This window comes from Megalops cyprinoides, chromosome 20, assembly GCF_013368585.1.
Source record: "Megalops cyprinoides isolate fMegCyp1 chromosome 20, fMegCyp1.pri, whole genome shotgun sequence".
NCBI classification, from domain to species: Eukaryota; Metazoa; Chordata; class Actinopteri; order Elopiformes; family Megalopidae; genus Megalops; species Megalops cyprinoides.
The window spans coordinates 16,952,888-16,978,539 of NC_050602.1; the positions used below are offsets into that span (position 1 = coordinate 16,952,888).

At 42.3% G+C, this 25,652-nt stretch overlaps 1 protein-coding gene across 2 annotated transcripts; it reads left to right on the forward strand.

Moving 5' to 3' along the window:
- The first annotated feature begins 304 nt into the window (after window positions 1-304).
- Window positions 305-24,948, forward strand: LOC118795375 (guanine nucleotide-binding protein subunit beta-4-like). Of its 2 annotated transcripts, none has more exons than XM_036553825.1 (10): window positions 305-374; window positions 16,336-16,433; window positions 17,156-17,194; window positions 17,510-17,616; window positions 18,858-18,921; window positions 19,349-19,511; window positions 19,928-19,994; window positions 20,429-20,630; window positions 21,086-21,302; window positions 21,711-24,948. In XM_036553825.1, exons 2-10 carry the CDS (start codon window positions 16,377-16,379, stop codon window positions 21,815-21,817), a joined length of 1,023 nt encoding a protein of 340 aa, XP_036409718.1. In that variant the 5' UTR covers window positions 305-374; window positions 16,336-16,376; the 3' UTR covers window positions 21,818-24,948. The 2 variants fall into 2 exon arrangements, with proteins under 2 accessions (XP_036409718.1, XP_036409717.1); XM_036553824.1 differs by lacking the exon at window positions 305-374 and adding an exon at window positions 8,874-9,063.
- Window positions 24,949-25,652: the final 704 nt, after the last annotated feature.

Genomic DNA, 25,652 nt, shown 5'->3' on the forward strand with positions numbered 1-25,652 from the left:
CATGCAATAGCAACAATGATCAGTGGATATAGCAAAATGCAAAATTACTATAAAACCAGAGTGATATGGCCTGGACTGTGCTTAAAATGAATCTGGCCTTAAGGGCACAAAGCTATCCAATAATGCTGCTCCTTTAAGAGAATTACTGCCCCCTCTTCCACCCGCCCACCCCCCCACCCACATCTCCCACCTCCGCCCCACTGCCTTGTTGTGGATCAGCTGTCTGTTGGATTATTACAGCTCCACTTTGCAGCATCTCCACCCACACTGTGCACAGAGGAAGAACTGAATGTACACACTGTTGGCTTGCACTGCAACCACACAGGAATCCACTGGGAAGACTCTTATTTGCTCAGGAACATATCACCACTGAGGTGAGGTTAGTCTTCATTTATGTGTGGCAGTTCTGTGTTTAATCCTTGCTTATTAGAATATATATTATGTACAATATGTCCCCATATCTGTGTATTACAACAGGTATTAACCTAATTCAGTTTAGGCTAAACTGCCTAATTCAGTTTCCATCACAGTATGGTAAAAAAGCTTTACTGTGGCCATGTGCATGGGCAACCAAGTGTTACTACGAGTTATCAAGCATTTTCAGACTGAACAAGCTTGAGTTCCACAGGTACTGTTTTGTTACATGCAGTGATCAGAGCATAGTTTGTAGTTTGAAATGAAATTACTGTTGTTGCTGACTTCTCCCTTACAAATGTACAAGTGATTGGGATGCATGAGACAGTCTTATGCTTGTGAATTCTAAAGGCACCTGGAGACGATTCTCTGAGAAAATAAAACCTCGGAAAACTGTTTGGTTAGACATACTTATATCTGCACTTTGCCCATGATGTTGTGCTGAGTTATTAAGCATTTTGTCCTCATCTGAATCCAAAAGTAAATGAGAGAAGAAGACTAAATAGAAAACTAGTGCCATTTTCCTCTCATTCTCTCTCCATATTTGTAAATTGGACTATAAAAATGGACAGTGCCATATTTATCAATTGTACATGTTCATTAGAATTATTGTAGCCTTATGATACTCCTGAAATGTGCATACTATTTTGACTTTTATCGTACAGTTTTGTTTTTAATATTATATTGTGGTAACACCGTACAAGAGCAATACACAATGTTGATATCCATTACATGCATAATAAGCATTAGGTAGTTAACATCAGTTTAATAAGGTTGACAACAAATAGCCATTAGAAACTCTCTGTGGTTGCAGTACAGCACCTGTCTGAACTGCCATTCCAAGGCTTTATGAAAAACAACACTTGAAGCTGTAGTAAACTTTCATTTTCAAGTTGTACTGCAAGGTTCCTTTTAGCAACTACCTTATACAGTAAACAATGCTCCAGGCTGTAGTGGAGCATCTGTTAGAACTGCATCTCCAAGGCGACAGATCTTGTGTTTATGACAGAATGATTTACAACTGGATTTTTGTGAACACTCTTTGGGGGCATTTCATAAGTGTTGTCGGGAATTCTGCCTGAACTGGTGTAAAAACAAGGTGTTATATTATGCGATTTACGGAATGTGAATAAGTAAGCTGTTTCCAGGTGGGTTCATCTCACACATCTGAACAGTTGTCAAAACTTGCCTGTTTTGTTTAAAGTTTCATCTCACAGTGTCATGACTTGGATGTCAAGCCTGTTTTAATGCTAAATATAAGTAACGATTCCATATTCATTTTTTATTTTTTGTTTGTCCATAGCTGTAATCGGTTGGTCCCACCACAAGTATAATGTCTACTCAAACATTTTCCGCTTTTAGTTCTCAAAGCTATTAGATGTAGTTTATTATGTAGTACATGCAACTTTTGCAAATATAGGATCATTTTTCATGTGGCTAGATATCTCCCAGCAGACATCAACACAATCTGTATTCTCCACATGTTAGAAATAAGGTATATCTCCTATGGAGGGCAGAAAGATATTATTAGTGTCACCCTCGAGTGTGTGCTTTGCACAGAGTGTGAACGACATTATCATTGTCCTTATGGTGACACTTCAGCAATGACAGTGACAGTGTCTCTTTCACGGGCCAATAAAGGCATTCAGTTGAGAAAGAAGCCCGGCCTGGATAGAACACAGCCAATGCTTCCAATTAAAATTAATCTGAAATCTTCAAGAGTGGAATGCAAGCACACACAGGAACAGTAGTTTCCCCCATGTTATACAGTGCATTCTTACCTTGAGTAACACTCATAGACACTGTGTGGCTGGGTTTTTAAATGCTGACGGAAAGTCCAAGAAAATGAGTCGGAGCATTCAGAAAAAAAGAAATAAATCTTATATTTTTCAGTGTTCATTTTTATGTGAACAATACATTTTGGGTAGTTATGTATGGAAGAGAGTGATTGTCTTTTTCTCTATAGACATTTTAGGACTTTGATTTATTTTGACAAATATAAATAATACAATTGTATTTTTTTTCTATTCAGGGCATGAAATAGTATGATTCTAAAGTGGGAAGGGAAGTAATCTGATGGGGAAAAGGTGTTCATATGAATGCTCAGGAGCTGTTGTGGAGCCCTCTGAAACAATAACTGGGGCACTCATCCAACTAATTTCAGCTAGTTTGAACTCTCTATCCCTGTGTGGGTCACAGGGAGTCTGAAGGGAGAGGTTGGAGAGTCTTGGATATTTTAAGCCACATTAAGACTCACGTTAGAGTTTTGTGAATTACAGTATCCATTATGTATAGCAGCAGTTGCTCTCCATAGTTTTTCCTACCTTCTTGACGTCAGTTGCCATTTACGCAGGTTGCCCTAGCAACAGGCAACCACCCCTAGAGATATGCCCGGTGGATAAGACAATGCTGATATTTCCCTATCAGTTTTAATTGTGTGCACATTTGTGTTTTTCTCCTGCAATTGATTAAATATCAAGCTGACATATTAATAATAAAATATGAATTATCGCCTGTGTGATATATTCTGAAAGAGACACGAAAAAAAAAAAAAAAAGATATGATTCTAGTAATCTTGCTGATCATCTTTGATCACTTAATATCTGTATGGAGAATATTGTTCAAAATATTTACCCATACCTCAACATTTGCTTAATGTGTCAGCATGTAATTGTCTCACCAGGTCTTGAGATGTGGTGTTAGACACATGAAGCACTATTGACTACTATAGTGTCAACAAAGGATGATACAGTGAAAAATTGTGACTGAAGTCTTTGAAGTCTGGAGTCAGTGAATGTGGTTTAGTTGATGATGGAAATATGAGAGATAAAATGTGAGTGAAAATAATCCTTGAATCAGTAATAGTGGTGTTTATTTACTTTACCAGGTAAAGTCAATGACTCCTTGTCTGGTTTTGAATATACCTTTTGATTAGCAGTTCAAGAAGTTTTGCCGCACTATACACTTTCTCTCTGAGTATTAACCATTTATGATGTATTAATCATACATCAACAGTGTGTAGCGAGCATGCACTCCTGTGTTTCTCTATGTGAGTATGGTGGTATGCTGCACAATGCACAGGATGAAAGGTGATGAATGTGAAAATGATTTCAGAAGGCTCAGATCAGATCACCACTTCATTTTGGCTGTTGTCAGAAAAAGGGATAAACTGTGAGTACTGCTCTCTGTCACTCTAAGGTCTCAATCTCTAGTCTCTTAATCTCTTTAATGATGTGTGACAGAGAAGTGGAAAGTGTGCTTTGTCCTCCCAAGGCATATTCCAGTGTAGAATATGTACAGAAAGGTTATCTGCCAGGAAGCAAGACAATGGAGATGCATGGAGGGAAACTACCTGCTTTGAGCTGCGAGGCTATTTATAGGCTCTGCTGTGTCTTTTTTTAGAAACCGAGCCACTGATGTGCTATTTTTTTTTTTTTACACTGGAGTGATCTTCTTCTCCTGTGTGCTTTTTTGTTGAGAGGTGATTGATCACAGAAAGGCACTATGGATGTACAGAACATTCCTGACAAAAATATTTTTTTTTCCTTTTTTCCATATTTATTTACTTTTTTCAGTTTATTGTGAAATTAAGGCTTGCTTTTCAAGATATGATTTGATGTTAGACTTCCATATTCTAAAATTCTAAAGATGATACCTAACCATCAATTCATAGTATAGTGTCTCATGTTACATTTTTTGTATTATTTTGGAACAATGTAATGCAAGATGCAGAATAAAATGTGATGTGATGTGTAGTGACATTCATAAAAAAAAAAAAAAAAAAACACTTCAGCGGGAAGTTCTATCTCCTTCTTACTGGTTATGTTCAGGGTCTTATTGGAGAGCTCTCATCACTAACCTTAGTGCCAGTGGCTGTTCTCACATGGCTCTTAAACGTGTACCACTTTGCTATTACAAGAATGAGAAGTAGTCTGCACAGTATTATTGATGTAGAAATGTAGTTCACTGTGCTTGTTCTGAATTGGACATTGGCTCTTAATCATGATTGTGTAACCTACCATGTATTGTATTATTATGTCCACCAGATTATTGTGCTGTGTAGCTGGCTTGTCCTTGACACAGTTTTACAGGTTATGGTAATGCCTTTTATACATGAATACACTGAGTGTAACCATAAGATTCAATATCAAATCTACAATGTAAAATAGTCAGGCAACCTGACAGAGAACCAGTCTTAGTCAAGGGCAGGACTAAAGTTCTACAGGTATAAAATTAAAGGCAGATCTGCATTGTGGTCTAACATACTGGAATGGTGTACTTTGAGTCAATTGGATTATATATTGCAGTAAAAAGAGTCTAATACGAGAAAGAAATCATCTTTGCTTTGGTAAGTTAAGATAGGAAAGGCTATTACTGCTTTTGTTGGCATCTTTTGAGAAATTATTTTTAGTACTCACATTTTCAGATTAGTAGTTAACTAATACGATATGAATGTGTGCGCCTGTGTGTGTCTGCTGCTGATAACTCATTATTGTACTGTATTGTACATGGTGTAAACCCTTATTCTTTATGCTGAATGAGACAGCTTTGATTTGACTGCAACTAACTCTCCATCACTTGTTCCACCAAGCAGAGCAATTTGTTGTTGCCAAGGTAACATAACAAGGTAATATAACAAGGTAACTAGGTTCTCCAGCAAGTTCATATTTGAATGTTTTACTGAGGGAGGGGTAGGGTAGAGTTGGGGAATAGTTGAAAGGATGGAGTAAAAGACAGATGATGCCTACAGTGTACTACATATATAGTAGCATAGAAAGAATCTTGTGTGTTGACTAGTCATTTTGCAATCCCGGTGTAATCCCCCATTGTGAAAACTCAAAGAGGATATGCTTATACAATATATTTGCACATTGAAACTATTGAAACCTGGTCACGCAGCGGTTCTAATGTTGTTGACTCCTTATATGGCTTTTTGCTTGTGTTGTACTCTGCCTCACTTGTAAGTCTCTTTGGATAAAAGTGTCTGCCAAATGAATAAATGTATAAATGTACAGACCTATAACCTTTACATAAAATCCCCAGCAAAATCGCAGGTTTTCAACATACGGATCTGCACGAGAATATCCGCCCCCCATGACTGCACAGTGTGGCTGGGCCTTGGTAAAGCACAAACGTATAAACCCTCCAGCCTGCACTGTGGCAAGTGCTGCAGGGGGCCACATAGATTTAGGCATTGACGTCACAGGGCTTTCATGAAGTGACTTTGTTATTTCATCACATGGCCAGTTTAAAGTTGCCTCCCAGTATAGCCTCATGCATTACTCAGGAGAGTCTCTGCAGGGGTGGTCCGTGTGCTGCTTCATTGTTGGAGGGCTGTTGAAGGGCTCCTTTTCTTTCAGAACTGGGACACATTGGCAATGAAGTGACTCTTGCAGGTTAATGATGCACAGAGAGACTCACACACTATGAAGCCACTCCTATGGCCCAGATACAAGTTGTTGGTAGTTGCTTAGTGAGTGTCTAGGTTTTTGCTTTTTAGCTTTGCTTGTAGGCAGTTGCATTGGTTGCTAGCTATTCACCCATGAGAGAGAGGACAGGTGGAAAATGGATTTAACGTCCTCCTAGAGGTAACTGCACCTACAGATAATGCAGTGGAGTCTGTATATTTTTCTAGACAGACCTGTGTCAGCTGGGGCCATGGAGCTATGGTTAAATGGGGCGAATGGAAAAATGACATTTGTCTTTATGTAACCAGTGTCTGTGTAACGAGGATGCAGTGTTCTATCTGTCCAAGTTTGAGGAGTAATGAGGCATCTTCATGGGTTTTCATGGTGTGTATACTGAACTATTAATGTTTCATCATGATGTGAAACTGAATTAAACTATTTTAACTGGAAAATTCTAAAATGTGCAAAATATGCGAAACCATTTGTACAGTTGATTAAGTGAAGATTATTTCATAACATTGGTGATATGCCTGATCTTTAATCTTTGCAGCAATTCCTAAAAGTATTTACAATAACACACACACACATATGCATCCATACATGCACACACATACACACACACACACACACACACACACACATATGCATCCATACATGCACATGCAGACACACACACTCACACAGCTGCACCCACACATGCACACGCACACACACACACACATACACACAGTTTATGTTGATTGCTGGGTATTTCTGAGATGTATTTGGAGCTGACATTTTTCTGAGCATACAGCATTCTACCTACTGGCCCTGTATACTGTTTATGTCTGTCTAGAAGTAAAGTGTTTCAGCACATTTATTTTTCTACCAGATGGCTGGGATTGACATCGTTCAACAATGAAATCTGAATATTATTCCCCTCTAGGCATTGAGCACTCAAATCTGATCCTATGTGACCTTTGCTGTATTATAGTTTTTGTTCTAGCCTTGTCAATAATACATCATCTCCCTTATTGTGTTTTTATGATGGCAATGAGTCTGTGGTGAAGTTATTGCATTTTTTATCCCAGTAATGTGTGTAGTAAGAAATGAGGTGCAAGGTGGTGAATCTCCTTTGGGAATTACTGATGAATTACAATTCATCTTTCCCACAGAAAAGTAAACCCAAGGCTAAACCACTTTCATCTTTACCCCCCCCCACCGCCCAATTTCTTCAGGGGAAAATGTACATAAACAAAAGAGGACTGTTTTAGCTATTCCTACTTTAAGTACTGACTTCATCCTTTTAAAGCTAATCAGGACCAAAAGCTTCTGTCTATTGCTTTTGCTAAGACTGTGACCCAGATTTATTGGAAAAAAAAACAGTAAGAGAAATTAAGATCTGTGTTGAATCTATCTGCAGTACACTTCATCCCACCTTTGAGTGATAAATTTAAGCAAGACTTTTTAAAACACATTTTATCATTTTTGTAACCTAAAGGACTAAATGTTATATAAGCAAGGAATAGAACTGGGATTGAATTTCTAACAGCGCATTTTACTCACAGTTATGTCAAAGTGAGTTGGACTGAACAATAAAATGAAATAGTTTTAAAAAATCATGTGAACCAAGTTTTAAAAAAAAACAACAAAAAAAAAACAATTAAATCTGTCACGAAAAAGGAAACTGCAACTGCAAGAAGACCTAGTATTCTGTGCTTGAAACTGAAATGCATGGTCTGGCTTTGAAGGTGCTGTACTTTCATTAATGTTTTAGATTAAGAAGTGGGTCGCTTCGAGATGGCAGTGTGTTTTGGCAGGTCTAGGTTATTTTTAATTCATGAACTGCAACCTCCCCTGAGGGTCTGCAAGGCCTAATGTTAATTAATGTTACCCCCCACCCCCTCCTGTCAACAGCTGAATCCTTCTGGGGAGTCAGTCGTCACTGTCACAAAATGACAGTGGCTCAAAATGAAGGATGTCCTGGACACATAATAAACTACTCTGTATTTCTAGTAAATTATGATTTTGTTTGTGACAGGACAAAAATTGAAAATAAAAGGGTGCTTGAGTAAAATCTGGTATTGATTTATTGAAATATTGTGAATTCCTAAATAGGTTTAAGGGAAAGACTGGAAACAATAATTGAACATTTTAATATTTGTGGCAGGATTTAAATGTATAAATTCAACTGCAGTTTGAAAATGGCAAAATGTAAGTTTAAACAATAAACAGTTGATGACAAAAACGAAATACTGTCACAGTCTTGGCACACCTTTATTAAATGTTATTTCCTTAAAGGAGATTTAAGCAAAGCTAATGTTGATAATCTGCTGTTGCAGCATGCATAAAATCGTTATTTATCATTTAGATGATTTGTGTAGGCTATAATAAAGTATGGCACCTTACAAGCATCTTAATTGTGATAGGGTTGATTATGTGAAAAGTCCAAGTTATTAAGAATCAATCGCAAATATTCGCAGGGCACACAATTCAGTTGGAGCAACGCAAACATATTTTACACTATACCCTGTTAATTACTCCCGTTTACAAAAGCACCTCCAGTTTAATTGAACGAAGCTACGATTCCCCTTTAAATAGTTTCACTGCTGGGGATATTCCATTGCTAAAAGGGGTGATAGTATGTCATATAAATGTATTCATTTTCACAACTGTCCCATAGTAACAATCAGAAAAAATTAATAAACACTTATACACTACGGCTCACAGACCTCCGCTCAGCGAAGTTATATTTTTACACAACTATGCTAAAACACATTTCCTGTTTTCCCCATCCTACTTTCATTTTGTTGAGGCAACTAAGAGACAATACCATTTTCACGCATGGGACAGAAAAAAACGATTGTAGGGTTAATGGTTTTTTTTGTCTTGGTACATATTAATTGAATGTGATATGTATGAAGTAATGACTTCAGTAGTATTTTTACCCCTCAAAATGAATCTTTATCTGGTGCTATGAGGAAATAAGAATTCCCTAAAAAATTATCTCTATTTGTGCGCCCCTCGTGTCAACTGTTGCCATGTTCCCAGTGTCTGTATGGGTGTGGTGATTGCAGAGCAAAGACTCAAATCCCGTTTGAGTTAGTTGCCTCGGCCTTAAAATTTCCGAATTCCAGTTGACAAAATTACCCGAAGTTCTTGTAAAAATTAATTTTCACGGAAACCATATGAGGAACCTGAAGACGGATATTTAAAGTACGGATCGGAAGATCTTTAAGGCACTGACGAAAACCTAGTGCAGGTAATATAGCTGGCTAGATAGCTAGCAAGCAAGCTAGCTACTTAACGACTTGTGTGTAGTAGAAGGGTAGCCAGTTAGATAACTTGCCTATCGATATTCTAGTGTAGTTTTCGTCATTATCTGCTTTTATTACAAGGATAGGGAGCGTAATAATGAGCCAGTTAGATGGCTAAGGAGTCAGATGTTGACGATTTTGTCTTGGGTAAAGACAGTCGCCGTGCTTGCTAGTCAGCCACAGGTGTTTCTGCGTCTACTCGAGTTAAATACTAGATTTACAGTTATTTTTTCAATATGATTGGTGGCTGTGTAGCTTGATGGTTAACAGTGTTAACTAAGACACAATCTTTTCTTTTCTTTAGCCACTTACATGTGGCTAGCTTCTTAGGAGAAGCAGGGAGACAGTCATGGCGCTAAACTAGCTAGCCTAATTAGCCTAGCACGTCGTTCTCTGCTTCTGTATGGTGGCTAGCTGACTAGCTAATGTTAAGTAGCTAATTTGCCATTCGTTAAAATTGTTGGTCAAATTGTTGCTTAATAATTTCCGATGGAATCTGTATTTTTTGGTCATAGGTATGTATTATGTCCATGTTAGTCCGCGACACGCACTGGTTAGCCGTTAGGTCCCTCTATCAGTAAGTTTCAGGTGTGCAGGTGAGCATTTTGCAATCTTTGGCAACCCTAGCTGCAGAAAGCAGGTACGCACACATGTACAAGTAGCCTACTGAACTTGTTATAGCTGAAGATATGCCTGGAGTTACTGCCTTAGTGTCGACGCCTACATTAATCGCCACAAGCAACACTAAGATCTTGTTGGGCAACTTGTTTCTCACTTAAGATTTACCTAAATCTGTTACTAGCTTCAGTGATTTCGGGATTTTTTGTGGCCACGCAATTTTGGGATTTTTGAACGACTGTAGCTTGACATTAAAGAACAAGACATTATGACTGCCGTTGGGATGTTGGCGTTACTGGTAACCTAACTGAAAAATGAATCGACTTGATTTTAAAGTTGTATACTTGTAAGTAGCGTATGTAGTGTTAACAGTAATGCAGTATTATCAGTGTTAAATCTACTATAACTGGATTTTTGAACATGGCACGGTAAAGGTCTAAGTTCATTCAAACAACTTCTACCACACCGGTTTTTAATTTTTATCTTTGATAATAGTGCCTACTTTATGTGAGCTTGAGCAAAATTGAAATGCAGCATTTTAGGATACCGTATACATAAATGCTGACTGTTACAGTACATGGTCACTGCAGGGCTGAATCAGAACTGAATACCTGTCACTATGATGCTGTCATATGGTGTCATTTGTACAGCTCAAATAATTTTGTTTCTGTGTGAACTAGCTTCTCCAGCAGCTGAAGAGATCCACCAGCTTTAGATGGGTGGGGCTAAGAATTCATTTAAATGTAGGCCATTGTTGAAGACCTTGTTGATTGAGCAGAGGTATTTGTTTTCACATTTCATCACTTCTGGTAATTTCTTCTGATGCTGTACATGAATGCTGATATGTTCAAGGTCCCCAGTATTTTACAATATAAAGGGAGGGACTTATGGATTTATATCATTGTATAATTCTTTGAAACAGGGTTGCCTTTTCAAGCTGTCCACGGTCCTGAAGGTTTCTGAGGTGGGCTGCCTCTTGACCAGCGTTTGGTTGATGACTGTTTCAGATGCCCAGTCTGAGAGTTGCTGTACTTAAGTAACTAAGGCAAACAGCAAAAACCTGTAAATACCCTGTTGGCAGCCTGAGTGTACAGTATGCCTGCTGGTTCAAACCTTTAGGAGCTCCCAGTCTTGACCCTGGAGGTCTGGATCCTGTCACATTGACCAGCTCACTTTAAATTAGTATTTGGGAGAGTTAAGGTAGTACTTGCATGAATAAAGTGTTAGAGTGCTTGGGAGCAGACTAATCCCAGTGCACCGAAGCCCTCTGGAATGGGCACCTTTGCCATGGAAAGGGTTCTTAAATGGATTCTGGCCTGCCTTTGTTCTCTGATTACAAATCAGCCTACAAACAACAATCATCTCCTTAAACATTTCAGTGCTGGAGACTTGGAGAAATATTTGAGCCAAGTGTGTTTTGCCTCAACTTACTTTCTTGATTCTTGTGTAGCATAACTGATGATTCATTTTTTGAGTGTAAGAGACACGTTGTGTAAGTTAGGAAGAAGTAACACTCCCTAAATCAGTGTGCTTAGATTAAACCACCCCTCTTGTATGACACCTAGAAAAGAATATTGTCGTGGGACATGTTTCTTATAACATATGAATGGCCGGGCTTTTTTCCTGCATTCAAGACATGCAGTTATTGGTTGCAGTTGTAATGCTGATAATATAGATAGTAAAATGTAGTATCTGTAGTAAAATAACGACAAAGGGATACTCACAGTAACAAAGTTAGAAATTCCAAGTTTTAGTCATTAAGCGAGGAGTAACAATGCTAAGGGGTTGATTCCTGAACTGACTACTTGAAGAGTAAGTAAGCACAGAGCTGAAAGACACAGCCGGGCTCCAGCGTATTGAAAGGATGTTTAGGCCTTGTTTCTTCACAGGCCTGGATTCAGGCATGTTTTTGATCACTGGTGAAATTCTGAAATTCCTGACACACACCTGATGAACTGCGTTTCTGGGAATAGCACTGCAATGCAGCTGCGGACGCGGTGTTTCTTTCCTCATCGGTGTGTGCCAACCCCACAGGATGTTTGGAGACTTTGGGCCTGTTTCTGCCTGTTTATGTCATCACCGTCTTATGACATGCAAGACAGCCATTAAAACACGATTGCCGTGCTTGTTTTCTTTGCATAAACTTGGTTTGGCCTGATACGCAATACCTGTTGAATATACATAATCGGCAATGAAAAGAAGTTTTTTTTTTTTTTTTTTTCTTTGTAAGAAGGAAATATAAATGGTATCCAGGAAATGAGTGAGAAGTGTGATAAGCCTGCTCATGCTAAAATGTGTGAAATAAAAGCGTCCAATACTTCCTGCTGTGATGTCATATATTGTTAAATCAAGAAAACCTGCGCACTCAAAAACAGCCAGGCTTCCTCAGATGCAAATGTTACAGCAGATGGATTCTGTGATCCGTACGCTTTCTGAATAAATGATGGACTAGTGGTGACAAAGCACTTGTTGCACTGTAGACACTTAAATCCATTTTTATGCGCTGCGTGTAGTCTGAGAATTCAGTTGGATTCATTTTTGGCTGATATGGAAATTCTTTGGTGGAGTTGCAGACAATTGGAGTAGTCATGAATCAAACAAGTTCACACTTGCTCATATCTACACAATATCCTGTACAGGGTGGCTTAGTTTCAGCTAGGTAGACATAAATGCCTCATGAAAACCAGGGTGTTTTTAACATTTACAAATGTAAAGAAAGTGTGGCTGCAGGGTAAGGGTTAGGTTCAACTAGTCCCTGTGTAGCTATAATATTAAGAAGTACAGGAGGGGAGGAGGTTTTTTTGTACTACTTTTCATGCAAATGCATAGGTAGCATTTGGTCACTGACAATAACCTTAGCTTTTTTGTGAAAGATACCCATTCATAAATAAACTTTTGACAACCAGTTTAAGACGCGTCACTGCTGGAATCTGTAGGAATCATGTCACAAATTATGCGTGGTGTGGATCCATAGCCCCCTCTAATGATATTGTGATCCCCAATTCCAGGACCAGGTGTCCAGCTGAATTTCAACTTTGGGCTGTTTTAATTTATCGGGGGAGAGTAAGCAAATGATATGAAAATACCAGTCAAATTAAGAATGGTATTTTTTTTTAAAAACTGTGGTAATGGGTGAGTGCTTTTTTCTTTTCCTTGGAGAAACATCTTGATCTGTTCTATTTTACCAACATTAAGAGGAAGTTACACTAGCCTGATTCTCAAAGTGACCCAGTTCATTGCCCTAAATCTCTACAATAAAAGGGAAGACAATGTCAGATTAAGATAACCATGGGTGGGTACTTTTAAATGTGAATGGACTTAAGCAGTCCAATTTATTCAGTTGATTATTTGCAAGAGATGTTTAGAAGATGGAGGCAGCAGCTTTGTAGTTACACCCTTTTTTATATTTCAGTATTTCAACCTGAAATAAAACTCCTGATGCCATATTCAAGGGTCTGTTGTCTATGAAATTTCCATCAGACATTTTACTGAAAATTTGCCAAACAGCAGATGAAGTGAAACCTTTCACCCATGTGCAGAAGACATGTTTCCTCAAGCATTGGGAGGGATCTCTGATGGGAAGAGTAGCTGCTGGCAGCTACCATTATTAAGATTATTCATGGTAATCATGGAGGCTTGATCTTGTCCCCTTAATCCTGCTTAATCCATGTGGTTTACCATGTTTCAGTGATGTTCAGTTTGACAGTTGAATTTCCCTTATATATGTATGAATTTGTGCATTACTTCCAGGTTTCATGTATTCCTTGGAACTGACAGGCCTAGCCAGTTTAAGGCATGGGTTTAGGGGAAGTTTTCTGAAAGTCACATGATCTTGGAGCACTGTCTTGGATAGTTGCCCAGTGTGGTGATTGGGGGTGGTGTTTGGGGGGGGAGGGGTTACTTGTTTCCTGTTTTCATAGCAGCATTTGCAGCAAAGGGCACCATAATTCTAAATCCTTTACAGAACTGAACAAAATCAGCACAACTCGCAAAGGCGCCCCCTTCCGCTGTCTCTTAGGAGAATGGGATGATGGGTAGGGTCACAGCCTGAGAACAGTACTAACACGGCAGGGAGGATCTGCTGTAGGGATTGTGCCAGTTTGGGCCCTGTGAGGATTGACGAATGAATTTACTTTGATACAGTGTGGAGTAGTGGTTAGACCACAGTACTCTAGATCTGAGGGCTGTCATTCATATGTGGGACACCACTGGTGCCCAAAGGTGCTGTACTTCAGTTACTCCAGTTGAAGTTGAACTGGATTTGTTGATGTAAAAACACTGTCAAAATTATAGATATATGGCAGCATGAGTTATATTTATTATGAAATTTATAGCATAAATGGCCTAAACAAAAAGAGTAGTCCTACAGTAAAAATATGACCAATAACTGTGGTGCCATAAGCCACTCACTATGAGATGCCAGCAGAGTAGGTCAGCAGGTCAGTCCTGAGATTTGAGGCCATGCAGTACTGCTTATGTGGAACAGCAGGCAGTTTTCCCCACAAAGTTGCAAAGTGGAGATAAAGTGAACTTTCAGCGACACTTTCAGCGGACGATGACTTGCGGAGTTTTACTTTTTACTGCCTTTTTTTGTTGGAATTTCTTGCCTGACCTCAGATCAGCGGCGGTGCGCCTCTCGCTGTGTGGGGTGAAGATGTGCAACCTGCTGTCGCAGGGAGGTGCGGCAGGCGGATGTGGGCGAAGCTCGGCTCCGCAAGGCCGTGCCAAGCGGCGCTGCTACACGCCAAACAAAGGACAGCGGGCACAGGCCTCGTCTTTGTCACCGCTGTCCCCTTGCTACCCTCCGATTCTGTCTCCTCACTGCCTCTGCACGACAGTCTCTGTGCACGGCGTCAGCTTTGCTAAATGTGTCAGCCTCCATTACTACATTACTATTTAGAGGAGGAGGGGACACCAGCCATAAGGACTGTCATAGTATTTGATTTATAAAAATCCGTCTTAAAAGCTGTTTTCCTAACTGAGTTTTGCATTTTGGGGACTCCTGTGGTTGAATCTGAATTTTAACAGAAATGAACAATGATGACCAGTAATTAAAGGGAAGCCAGTCAGCATGGAGCTCATTATAAGGCCTAGGTCTGTTCACTCTGACTACGCTAGTCTTCATTGTTCATTTCGAATAACGGAAACCATCAAGTTTTGCTTCTTTCGGTTTGTGCTCAGTATTTCTAATTTTTTAAATTTTAGTTAGTGAAAGGAGTTCAGATGATGAAATCTCATATTCTTTAAGAGTCTAATGATAATGGGAAAATGGTTAATTGTTATATTTGTAACTCAGATTGCAGTGCAGTGCAGTGAATTGATTTGGTGGTGACTGATAGGAGAGGTGCAGACATTATCTTTGTAACCGCAGGGTTATTTCCTGTGTCATCTAGCTGGCACTATTTCATACAATTTGCGTATCTTACTCAGGAGTGGATCAGGGCCTGTGCAGTTTGCCCTAGAAAAGCGCAGTTTGCAGTTATCCATCACCAGCCAGCTGATGTCAGTGTGGCTCAGTGTGGCGGCCCACGTCAGCAGGTGAAGAGGAGCAAGTTGACAGAAGTTCCTGCCAAAAAGCGCGCTCCAGGGTCCGAGTTTTACCGCCCCGGTAAGGGGCCATCCCTTCCCTCCAAACTGAGCTTAGCCCCAGGCCCTGCCTAACGTAGGACATACAGACGGGGCGACACCCAATAACGCGGCCGCAGTCGTAGCCCAGAGGACTCGTGGAGAAAGGACTCGATGAATGGTAATGCTACCCTGAGCCAAAGCCTGGGAAGCACTGAGCCAGCCGGGCTTACTCATTTACAACCCATCCCCTGGTCTTTGACCTTAGCTATTCCTCGGGCTTTGCCCTTTGTTTTCTTTTGTTGCTGCTGATATTGCACCATGTTGGCAGTGATGTAAGGCCGGGTGGACTGTGGTGCACACATGTACATGCTGACATACCGTGCCTCTGCTCCGGAGGCACCACAGGGTCACACAGCTCAAAATGCACAGTTCAGTGGGGCTTCTCATTGGAGCGTGCTGCTCAGAGTGACGATCTGACACTACTCACTGTCTGCTCACCAGGTAGACAGAATAGTAGGAAGATATATCTGTCTCTGTCTCTCTCTCTCATTCATACATAGTATTGTATTGTAATGTATGGAACCCAACCGGGCTTGTTTCTCTTGTTTCCTGCATGTTTATTGGTGTGGTTATCCTTTTTTTAGTTAGTTTTTGGTGTATTACTGGACTTTGTGTTTGTCCACAGTATCTGCATCTACAGGGAAGGGTTGGGCAGTATTAACTTTATAGCAAATGAATAGCATTAGTGAGGTGGGTAGTAACATTAAAAAGGATACAGAATATAGCAAAAAATGAGTATGGTGTAGAATATAAACTCAAACTGCTAAACTAGAACTCAGAACTCAGAAAACCAAAACAAGTTAACATGTCCGTGGAGAACCGAAAAGCGGTTTTATTCTTTCAAGTAATGGCTGTGCTACACTGATCAGTCTGCCGCCTCCATGCCTTAAAACGGCACAGTCGAGCAGGAAGCGCGCGCGCGGCGTCGTGTAGCAGGATGTTCGTCAGCCTGTCCCCTCTCTGTGCCGCAGGTGTCAGCTGGATCGCGGCGCGAACACATCCGAAGGGGACCATGAGCGAGCTGGAGCAGCTGCGGCAGGAAGCGGAGCAACTGCGCAATCAGATCAGAGTAAGCAAGATCTGGCAGCACCGGGGCGCAGCGGTAAAGAAAGGACTTGTAATCGAAAGGTTGCTGGTTCGATTCCCCGCTGAGGCACCACTCTTGTACCCTTGGGCAAGATACTTAACCCAGAATTGCCTCGGTACATATCCAGCTGTGTAAATGGTTACCAGAATTGCCACCTATGTAAGCTGCTCTGAATAAGAGTGTCTGCTAAATGCCAGTAATTTAATGTGAAAAGAAAGGTGTAGCTGCTGTGGGGTTGGAGAGTAAGAGTGGTATGACTGGTGAGGTGTTAGTGAGTGAGAGTGGTATACCCAGGGTGGGGTTAGGAAGTAAGTGTGGTGGAGTTGGTAAGGTATGCCTAGCATGGCACCGACGCTGTGGGAGTTAGCAGTGTTCGTTCCCTCAGGTCAGCTGTCCACACACTGCACCAGGAGACATGGTTGCACTGGCATCGCTTCTCTAACTCCCCTCTTTTAGTTGAGTGGGTTTTTTTTGGTTTTCCGGCTAGGATTGTTTTAGTACTGTCTGTCACCTCCTTTGAGTGGCAGGTTAAATAAATGCACAGCATCAACGGCTAGTTTCCCCGGCAACAGTGTGAAACACGTGCCTGTGTTTATGTAGTTAATAGGGACAGTGTGCATTTGTAAGCTTTGTGGGCCTTCACAGTAACAACTGTCTTGAACTCGCATGCTCATTTAGCTAAACTGCTGTCTCAATCTTCACAGGATGCCAGGAAGGCGTGTAGCGATTCTACTCTTTCTCAGGTAAGTACACTGGGCTCTTGCATCTGGCTTATAGGTGTTTTTCCAGGCAAGTTAAATGCAGAGAGAAACTTATCACAGCTGGGAGCTACCACAGAGAGCACACCACATGTGCATTTAAGTATTTGACATTATCCACACGTTAGAGATATGTTTTCATGCTGTTGAGAAATGCTCTACAGAGTCTCATTCCACAGCAGTTTTTTATCAATGAACTCTCAAATGGCTTCATTTGAAACCGTGGCTGATTTTTGGTGTGACCGGCCCATGTGGGAGCATGGCTGTAATGATGCCATTTTCCGTTTGCTCGCTCGGCAGATCACAGCCGGCCTGGACTCTGTGGGAAGGATCCAGATGAGGACGAGACGCACCCTCCGAGGCCATCTAGCCAAAATCTACGCCATGCACTGGGGCTCTGACTCCAGGTCAGTGCCTGCGTGCCTCCCGTGGCTGGCTCTGTGAGAGCTGTGGCCTCACCGAGGATGTTAATGGACAAAGATGTTATTACACTATGGATAGCAAGATTCATTACAGGTCAAATGTAAACATGTTCTGTAGACCAGACATCATGAGAAAATTAGTTTGTTGTCCCTTTGTGGAGATGAGCAGCTGATTAAAATATTTGGTTAACATCTTTCATTGTGTGTCTGCCATATAAATGAATGAATAAAAAGACAAAAACTTTACCTTACTTTAGGGATGTTATAAATAAATATTTATCAGACTCCCTGATCCATTCTAGCTTAGTGTTGATTAATTTAGTTATCGTTATCGCGGGGATTTAAACACAGGAAAGTCCCGCTCAGGTTCCTCTCCTGTGTGGATCAGGGTCATAGGAGGGGCGCTCCGGATGTGCTGAACGGGGGACAAACAGCTCGTGTTTGTTGTATATACAGCGGCTGCCATTTGAGCCTCAGGGCGCTCCATTGTCACGCGCTCGCTGGTTACAGAGAGGCGTCTGAGCACTTCCTCCGGCCTGATGCCGAGATGGAGCCCCGGCCTGGACAGGGGGAAAGGGGACAGGGGAGGCGTTCTCTCTGAATGCAAGATGAGCTTTCAAGTAGCCAGGACCCCAGCCTGCCCAGTGGACAGGGGGACAAGGGGTCAGGAGGACAAGGGGACAAGGGACACGGGACAGGGGAGGCCTTCTCTCTGAGTGCAAGATTAGCTTTCAAGTCGGCAGTATTTCATCAGAATTACCGTCCACTCTGTTCTGCATATGCTGTTGGCCCCTGTGACGCTATCCACTTAACCGCAGTAGTCATATAACAGGAATAAGCCCGGTTAATCAGTGGGATTAAAACGGGACCAGCTGCTCACTGCGCAACAAAACAAAGTGTGCAGTTATCAAATATGCAAATACAGAGAGCTTCCCATATGTGGAAAGGCTTAACTGAAGTGGATGAATCCTGGGATGAAGGGGGGATTTTGCTCAGTCAGTCTGCTCAATGAGCCATGGTGAAGGGGGGGGTGTTATGGACTGGGTTCAGTCCGGGCAGACCTGAGCTGACCCACTTTGTTTTACTGTTATAAAGCATTGATGGCCTCGGGTTGTCACAGGTTTCAGATGTTAGCCTCCGCAGTGTGTATGAGAACAGTAGAGAGTGTGGTGCATCTGAAGGATATCTCTAAATAAATGCCTTTTGTGTACCTTTTAAACATCCAGGCTACTCGTCAGTGCCTCCCAAGATGGCAAGTTGATCATTTGGGACAGCTACACGACGAACAAGGTGAAAATTGTTTTTTAATCTTCCTTTAACAGTAAAATTTGTACATCTTTCTTGCTAACTTACTACCCTGATATCCTTTTCTAAGTCAAGCAGTGTTGGTGTGCTGATGCTACTTAAATTGGTATTAAGACAGAAGTCACTGGCATCTGGGATTAGCTGCCAAGAGGGTCTTCAGAGTAGCCCAGCGTAATGGGAATTTGATAATTGTAGGAATAAAAACGACTTGAAATATTCCATTTGTCCCTATATAGAACTGAAAAAACCCAAGTCACAGTGGGACCCTGAAGCAGATTCTTTTACTCCCTCTTGAGATTGTTACCGTCAGTGACTGACGGTGCTTCCCGGACCACAGCTACACGGGTATGGTAAATGTGGAGGCTTTGTGTGGGTTTTTGAGTTGACCGGAAATGGTTGCGGTCGCCCTCAGATACACGCCATCCCCCTGCGGTCCTCCTGGGTGATGACTTGCGCCTACGCCCCCTCTGGGAACTACGTGGCCTGCGGCGGCCTGGACAACATCTGCTCCATATACAGCCTGAAGACCCGGGAGGGGAACGTGCGTGTGACGAGGGAGCTTCCGGGACACACAGGTGAGCGGGGATGGAGGCTCGGTCTCCAGAGGGCGCTGTGGTGCAGGTGCCATGCCCTCGTGGAGGGGGGGCTTCAGGTTCCGTAAGGGGTGCACCATTTGCCCCTCGGTCTCAATCCCCATCTGGGATATAGGATTATTAGAATTTCAGATGAATGAGTCATAGTTACAGTAATATATTTGCTTTCCAGCTAAATGGGTGTTTTATATCACTGCCTAAAATAGGTTGATTTATAGTAGCTTGAAGCAGCGTGGTAGCACACAACATGCAAGTCTGTTGTCTGCGTGAATGTGTGTGCCTGTGTGTGTTGAGTGTGTAAAATATGGGGTGGGGGGGTCATTTAATAGTTACTTATCAGAGTAGTGATTTCAGTGATTCTGAATGTTAAACATCTTATTTTCTACATTGTTTTTCAGGGTATTTATCTTGTTGTCGTTTTCTGGATGACAACCAGATTGTCACTAGCTCTGGAGACACCAACTGGTGAGTATGGGCCTCTTACATGGGGATGCTGACCTTGCAGCTTGCAGCCCGCCGTGTTCCCTTTGTACTCACAGCACAACCCTGTGCAAACCAGCCCTTTTTTTCAGTTTATCTTTGTTTATTGTGAAGTGTAATTGTGTTTTGAAGGTGACTACATGAAAATCCCGAATCGTCCTCACATTGTGAGAGAAGGATGGCTTGTAGTGTGAAGCATCCATCCGTAAGCACAAATTGAAATCCCCTTCGTTACTTAGCGGGCTGTAGCCGCTGCTGATGTGCCTTCAGGAATCTCCGGCAGCATGGCGCTCTGCCTGTGGTGGGGGAATACCCAGGCTCACAGCGGGCCTGTTCCATATTTCATAGCGCGAGATAATGGCTTTCCGAGCGCAGCTCCCCGTCCCTGACGGCCATCCTCCCCGCCCCTCTCCCCGCAGTGCATTATGGGACATCGAGACAGGCCAGCAGGCGACCACGTTCACCGGCCACACCGGTGACGTCATGAGCCTGTCTCTCAGCCCTGACTCCAGGACCTTCGTGTCTGGCGCCTGCGACGCCTCCTCCAAGCTCTGGGACATCCGAGACGGCATGTGCCGGCAGTCCTTCACCGGGCATGTGTCCGACATCAACGCCGTCTGCGTGAGTACATTAACACCCTCTATCTGACAGGGGCAGGAGCTGAGGGGGGAGAAAGTGCCAGGCAGCCACTGCAGCAATACTGGCAGAGAGCTGTGTCCTGTGTGTACATAATGATCTGATAATTTAATGTAGGTAATGTGACACCATTGATATGGTTACAGATTATGATGTCCATTTCTGTGTTTTCATTGCTATTGCTTGCAAGTACTGTATATGTATTTGTCATAGCACATTTTGACAGTTGCATCGTTTAAAGCACAGCACAGAGTGTTTTCCGGAGGGAATGGAAAAGCCAGAAAATGGAGCCAGTCAGGGAAGAACTGGGAATTTATTCTAAAGAACGGCCTGGGGAACAACACGACTTTAAAATGGTGGAATAGAAGGCAGACCATCTGAGCCGTTAGGCAGCAGAGCAGTTCAGATTTTACACTGCCATTCTCTTCCTTTGTCTCCAGTTTTTTCCGAACGGGAACGCCTTCGCCACCGGGTCTGACGACGCCACCTGCCGGCTGTTCGACCTGCGGGCAGACCAGGAGCTCATGATGTACTCCCACGACAACATCATCTGCGGCATCACCTCGGTGGCCTTCTCCAAGAGCGGCCGCCTTCTGCTGGCCGGCTACGACGACTTCAACTGCAACGTGTGGGATGCGTTGAAGGGAGAGCGTGCAGGTTAGCAAGGGGGCAGGGGCGGGTGTGCCCAATATTATACATTTGTGAGAGAGAGAGTCTGTTTCAGATTTGGTTACAGATCTTTTTTTTGTGGTCCAAATTTCCCACTTGAATGCAGGCAGAGACTAGTTGTGCTATTAAATGTCATTGAAATTGCATTCTGAAGCCATTATTACATACATGAAATCAGGAAATTTTATGTGTCAAAAATGATATAAGATGTGACAACAGTATATCTATGTTGTGTTCTTACTAATTCTGTGTCATTGCCTGGAAATGAAGTTCCAAACTGATGGTGTTTCCCTGACTATTCTATCCAAAAAGCATCTTCCTGCCCAGTGAGGGAGGCTTGGTACCTAATGCATATGAGGTTTGGCGCCACCTAATGGCCAAATCTTTGTATTGCAGGTGTTCTGGCTGGTCACGACAACCGCGTCAGCTGCTTAGGAGTAACAGATGACGGCATGGCCGTGGGCACCGGCTCTTGGGACAGTTTCCTCAGAATCTGGAATTAACCCTGGAGGGCGGGGCAGGACCGAGAGCGAAACCGGGCGTCCTCCTCCATCCAACGTGGGGAGCGGCTGCTGCACCCCGCCGCTGTGAGAATGGAACGTTCTTTCTACCTTTCCAGGCAAAGTCTTTTCTATTCACTAATTATACAAAGCTTTCCATACATAGGCCAATCAACTGAAAATGAGATCTTAACCTTGGTGACCCCCTGATTTTTTTTGACAGGGGCTAGCATGTTACCATGGTTACTGAGCTAGGAGCCAGTCATATTGTGTTGTATGTATATTGCATTATGTATGTGTATGCGTGTCGCATATATGCATATATAATGCACATTTGTATTTTATTTTGGTTCATTGCCCATTCTCTGATCGGCAGTTTGATGATTGCTGCCTCGTATTTACTTTTGCAATGTACTTAACATTGTTCACGCAAATACTTGCCATTGTCAGCCATGTAATGTTGATATGCATTACACCAGTATATGGCCTACATACCTGTATGAATGTAATATTAATATTGCTCATATTAATATTACATTACAGGTTGGTATTTCCACTCATATACTGCAGTCTTCATTCGACCTCCAATGGCACACTGTGGTTGTTCTATGTGATCCTTGGTAGAAACGAATCTGTCTCTGTATTTTTTGATTTTGTCCATTTGTTGCCTGGGACCGTATTGGTGGTATGTGTGTGGTTCGGAGAGTCCAGTATTGATCAGCGTACAGCAGCATTTGCAGGTTAGTGATGGCAGCATCATGATGCACTTGTAGTCCAGTGTCGCACCATGCAGACTTGCTTTCGACGAACAACAGTGTTTTATGCAATAAACCCAACGGCAATCGGTGTGCAGCTGGCCCCGCCCTGCTGTAGGGCGGTCTGGGTCAGACCCCTGCGACCTGTCTGTGGGCTGGAACACATAGCGTGTAGCAGCGATACCCGTGATGCACTGATGTGCATGTATGGTTGGAGTCTGCGTCGAACAGAGTAGCACAAACAGCCAGGAAGTGGGGCGAGGCCTCTGAATAACGGCCCCAGCTGAAGGGTAGAGGAGCCCCTCTGTGGCCACGCCCCCATGGCAGAAGCTGTCCGTCTGGAGTGAAAGGACCAAAAGCAGACTAGGGCTGGGAGGTAGATATTGCACCTATGATGGGACGCTCTGCTTTGCTAGCACCTATGCAGTAATTTGAGCATGGAGTGAGACACAGAGCCACACATAGCATGCAGCGGAGGTGGGAAAAGATAGCCAGGAAGCACACAAAACGCCATCGCCATTAGAGGAAGCAGCATTTAGAGCCATCTCTCCTCATAAAGATGATCTTTAATAAGGAGGCCTGCTGTTGCTGTTCTCGAACAAGCAGAAGGCGCAGCACCGATTACTTTCCTGGTGCCATTTGCTCAATCTACATGCTGATCACCGATCCAACACACGTCGTAGTCCGGTGTCTTAGAGTGAATACCAACAATGTATGCGTATACGTGCGTTGGTGTGTGAATGTGGTGCGCATACTCGTGCGTATGCTGACGTTTGTACTCGTGTATGTGTAGTGCAACACGCTCACTTCGGTGCACTTCACGGGCCCGAATTGTGATTTTGATCAGTCTTAACCCCACTCTGCCTTAACGTAGAGGCCGTGCACCGCGTTCTCGCAGCACTGTTCCTTGTCAGAGCACATCTTTGGTGTCCCCTGCCCCCAGTATTCAGTTCTCCTTCACGCCTGCCCCCTGCTGGTCACTTATGGACCCAGTCATGCAGCTTGCTAGTTTGACCTGGAATGTTGTAATTGAGTATTAGAGAAGCACTAAAGGTATCAGTCAGGCTCAGAAACCCATAAAAATTGCTTTGTTTCTGCAAGTGTTGGGAAGGCCAGATGTACATTGTGATTAGAGCCCAAAAAGTGTTATGCCTTAGTAGTGTGCCAATACATATGTGCCATTGTATTTAACCAGAGGAAGCACAGACACCAAATCTCATTTAAGAAACACTAAAGACAAGCGGGGGGTTATGAATTATGAACTATAATGGTTTAAGGATTTAATGACCTGGATCAACCGTCTTTGCTGTGAAGAAGGGTGGATTGAACAGCCACACTCAGCTCTTTTAGTTCTGACCACTTTGCCCTGTAAATTCAGTCAGGTGTAATAGATTACTTTTAGTCAGTACAAAAAATGTTTCATGTATTTATTGATCACAACAATTTTTTTTACACAATCAGTGACTATAGGTGGTATAGGTGGTTTTGACTTCTTTTAGCTTCATCACCCATTTTATTTTAATATCTGTATTTTTAATATGTATTTTTTTTATGCAAGAATGTAATTGAAATTTTACAGTAAAATGTGGTTTTCCAGAAAGACCCACAGGTGAATGATGTAGGATGTAATGCAGGTCAGTGTTGGAAAGTATCTTTACTGAAACACATGGTGTTTTCTCTGAGGCTACTCTTGTGCTGAAGAAACCTACCAACTGTTGATTGGGAGTTCTGAGATGCGCTACTTGATGGAATTGATTTTGTCTCTGCATACAGAAGGGACAGGAAATCAGTGCCCTTAAACGCATCTGAGGTGTAAGTGAGACTATGCCGGTTTGCTTGACATAAGGTGCCTAACTGAACGAGCAATCCAGCCTAGCCAGCACACTTTACTGTAATGAGCGCGACTGAGTTTAGCCATCGGGTTTTCAGTACCTGCCTTGCGCACCCCAATGGCGGCCAAAACTACGCGGTTCCATGCGGGCAGCAGTGTTGTAATCCACATCTGTCCTGTTGAAATGGCAGATTGCAGTGGAGTGGTAAGGTGAGGAACCTTCCAGCAAAATAGCACGAGTATGTTTCAGGCGACTGCGTCTCTCTGTAGATCACTTCTCACCAGACACTGGGCCCCCATGGAACCACAGCTAAGAAGGGACACATTTTGTTAAAAATAATCCTAAGTAAAGAATGGGCAGGTGGTGACTGCAGTGTTGTGTACTGTATGAAGAGCAACAGTATTAATTTTGACAGATAAAAACACATGAAATGTGCCTGTACAGTACACAGCTGTTAAGAGTTGGGACAAAGGGCCTCTTGAGGGTTCTGATACACACTGTTCTCTATTTAGTCAAACTCTAATGCACCTTACCTTGAACTTTATGTACCAGTGCTACTTTTTTTGCTATACATTGTTCAGTAATTTCAGCTACTGCTGATGTTATGTAATCGTTGGGAAAAATGTGAAGTTTGCCTAAATCCATTATCTAGTTAAGGGTAAAGTGCTTTGCGGTTTGACTGAATTTGGCCTTTGTGTCCTTGTTGAGGCTGTTGTCCTCTTCCTTCTGTTTCAGTTTAACATTAGTTCTCCCCTGCAGATGCCTGCGACTTTGGGTCAGCTTGTAAAAACTAGTTAAGAACTTCAGACTGCACTGCCCACCAAATAAAGCACATCTAAGGCTTACATTAACATTGCTTTGAAAGCAGGTCTTTTTATATTAAAATGGAGGGAGGTATTTTGCGGCCAAACTCTGAATTCCCAACTCTGAATTCTTTGTCCCAGCTGCTTCCATGATTTAATGTTCCATTCTTGTTCCCACAAAATCAACACTGTTTTAGTAATAATGCACTGCCTTTTGGCTCCTGTATGTATTCCAGCAGTCTTATTTTCTATTTGATTTCACTTATTTATTTGTAAAAGTTTTTTTTGAGCCAGTCGAAACCAGGGACTTGGTGCCATGAGTTCTCTTACAGTGCTGTTGTGTGAAATTATAATCACTTGCTATGAAATAACTTTTTTTATAGTCTTTTTTTTCACACCAGATATTTTTTGTATTTGTACAGTGGCTCAGTGATACTGATGTTGCCAT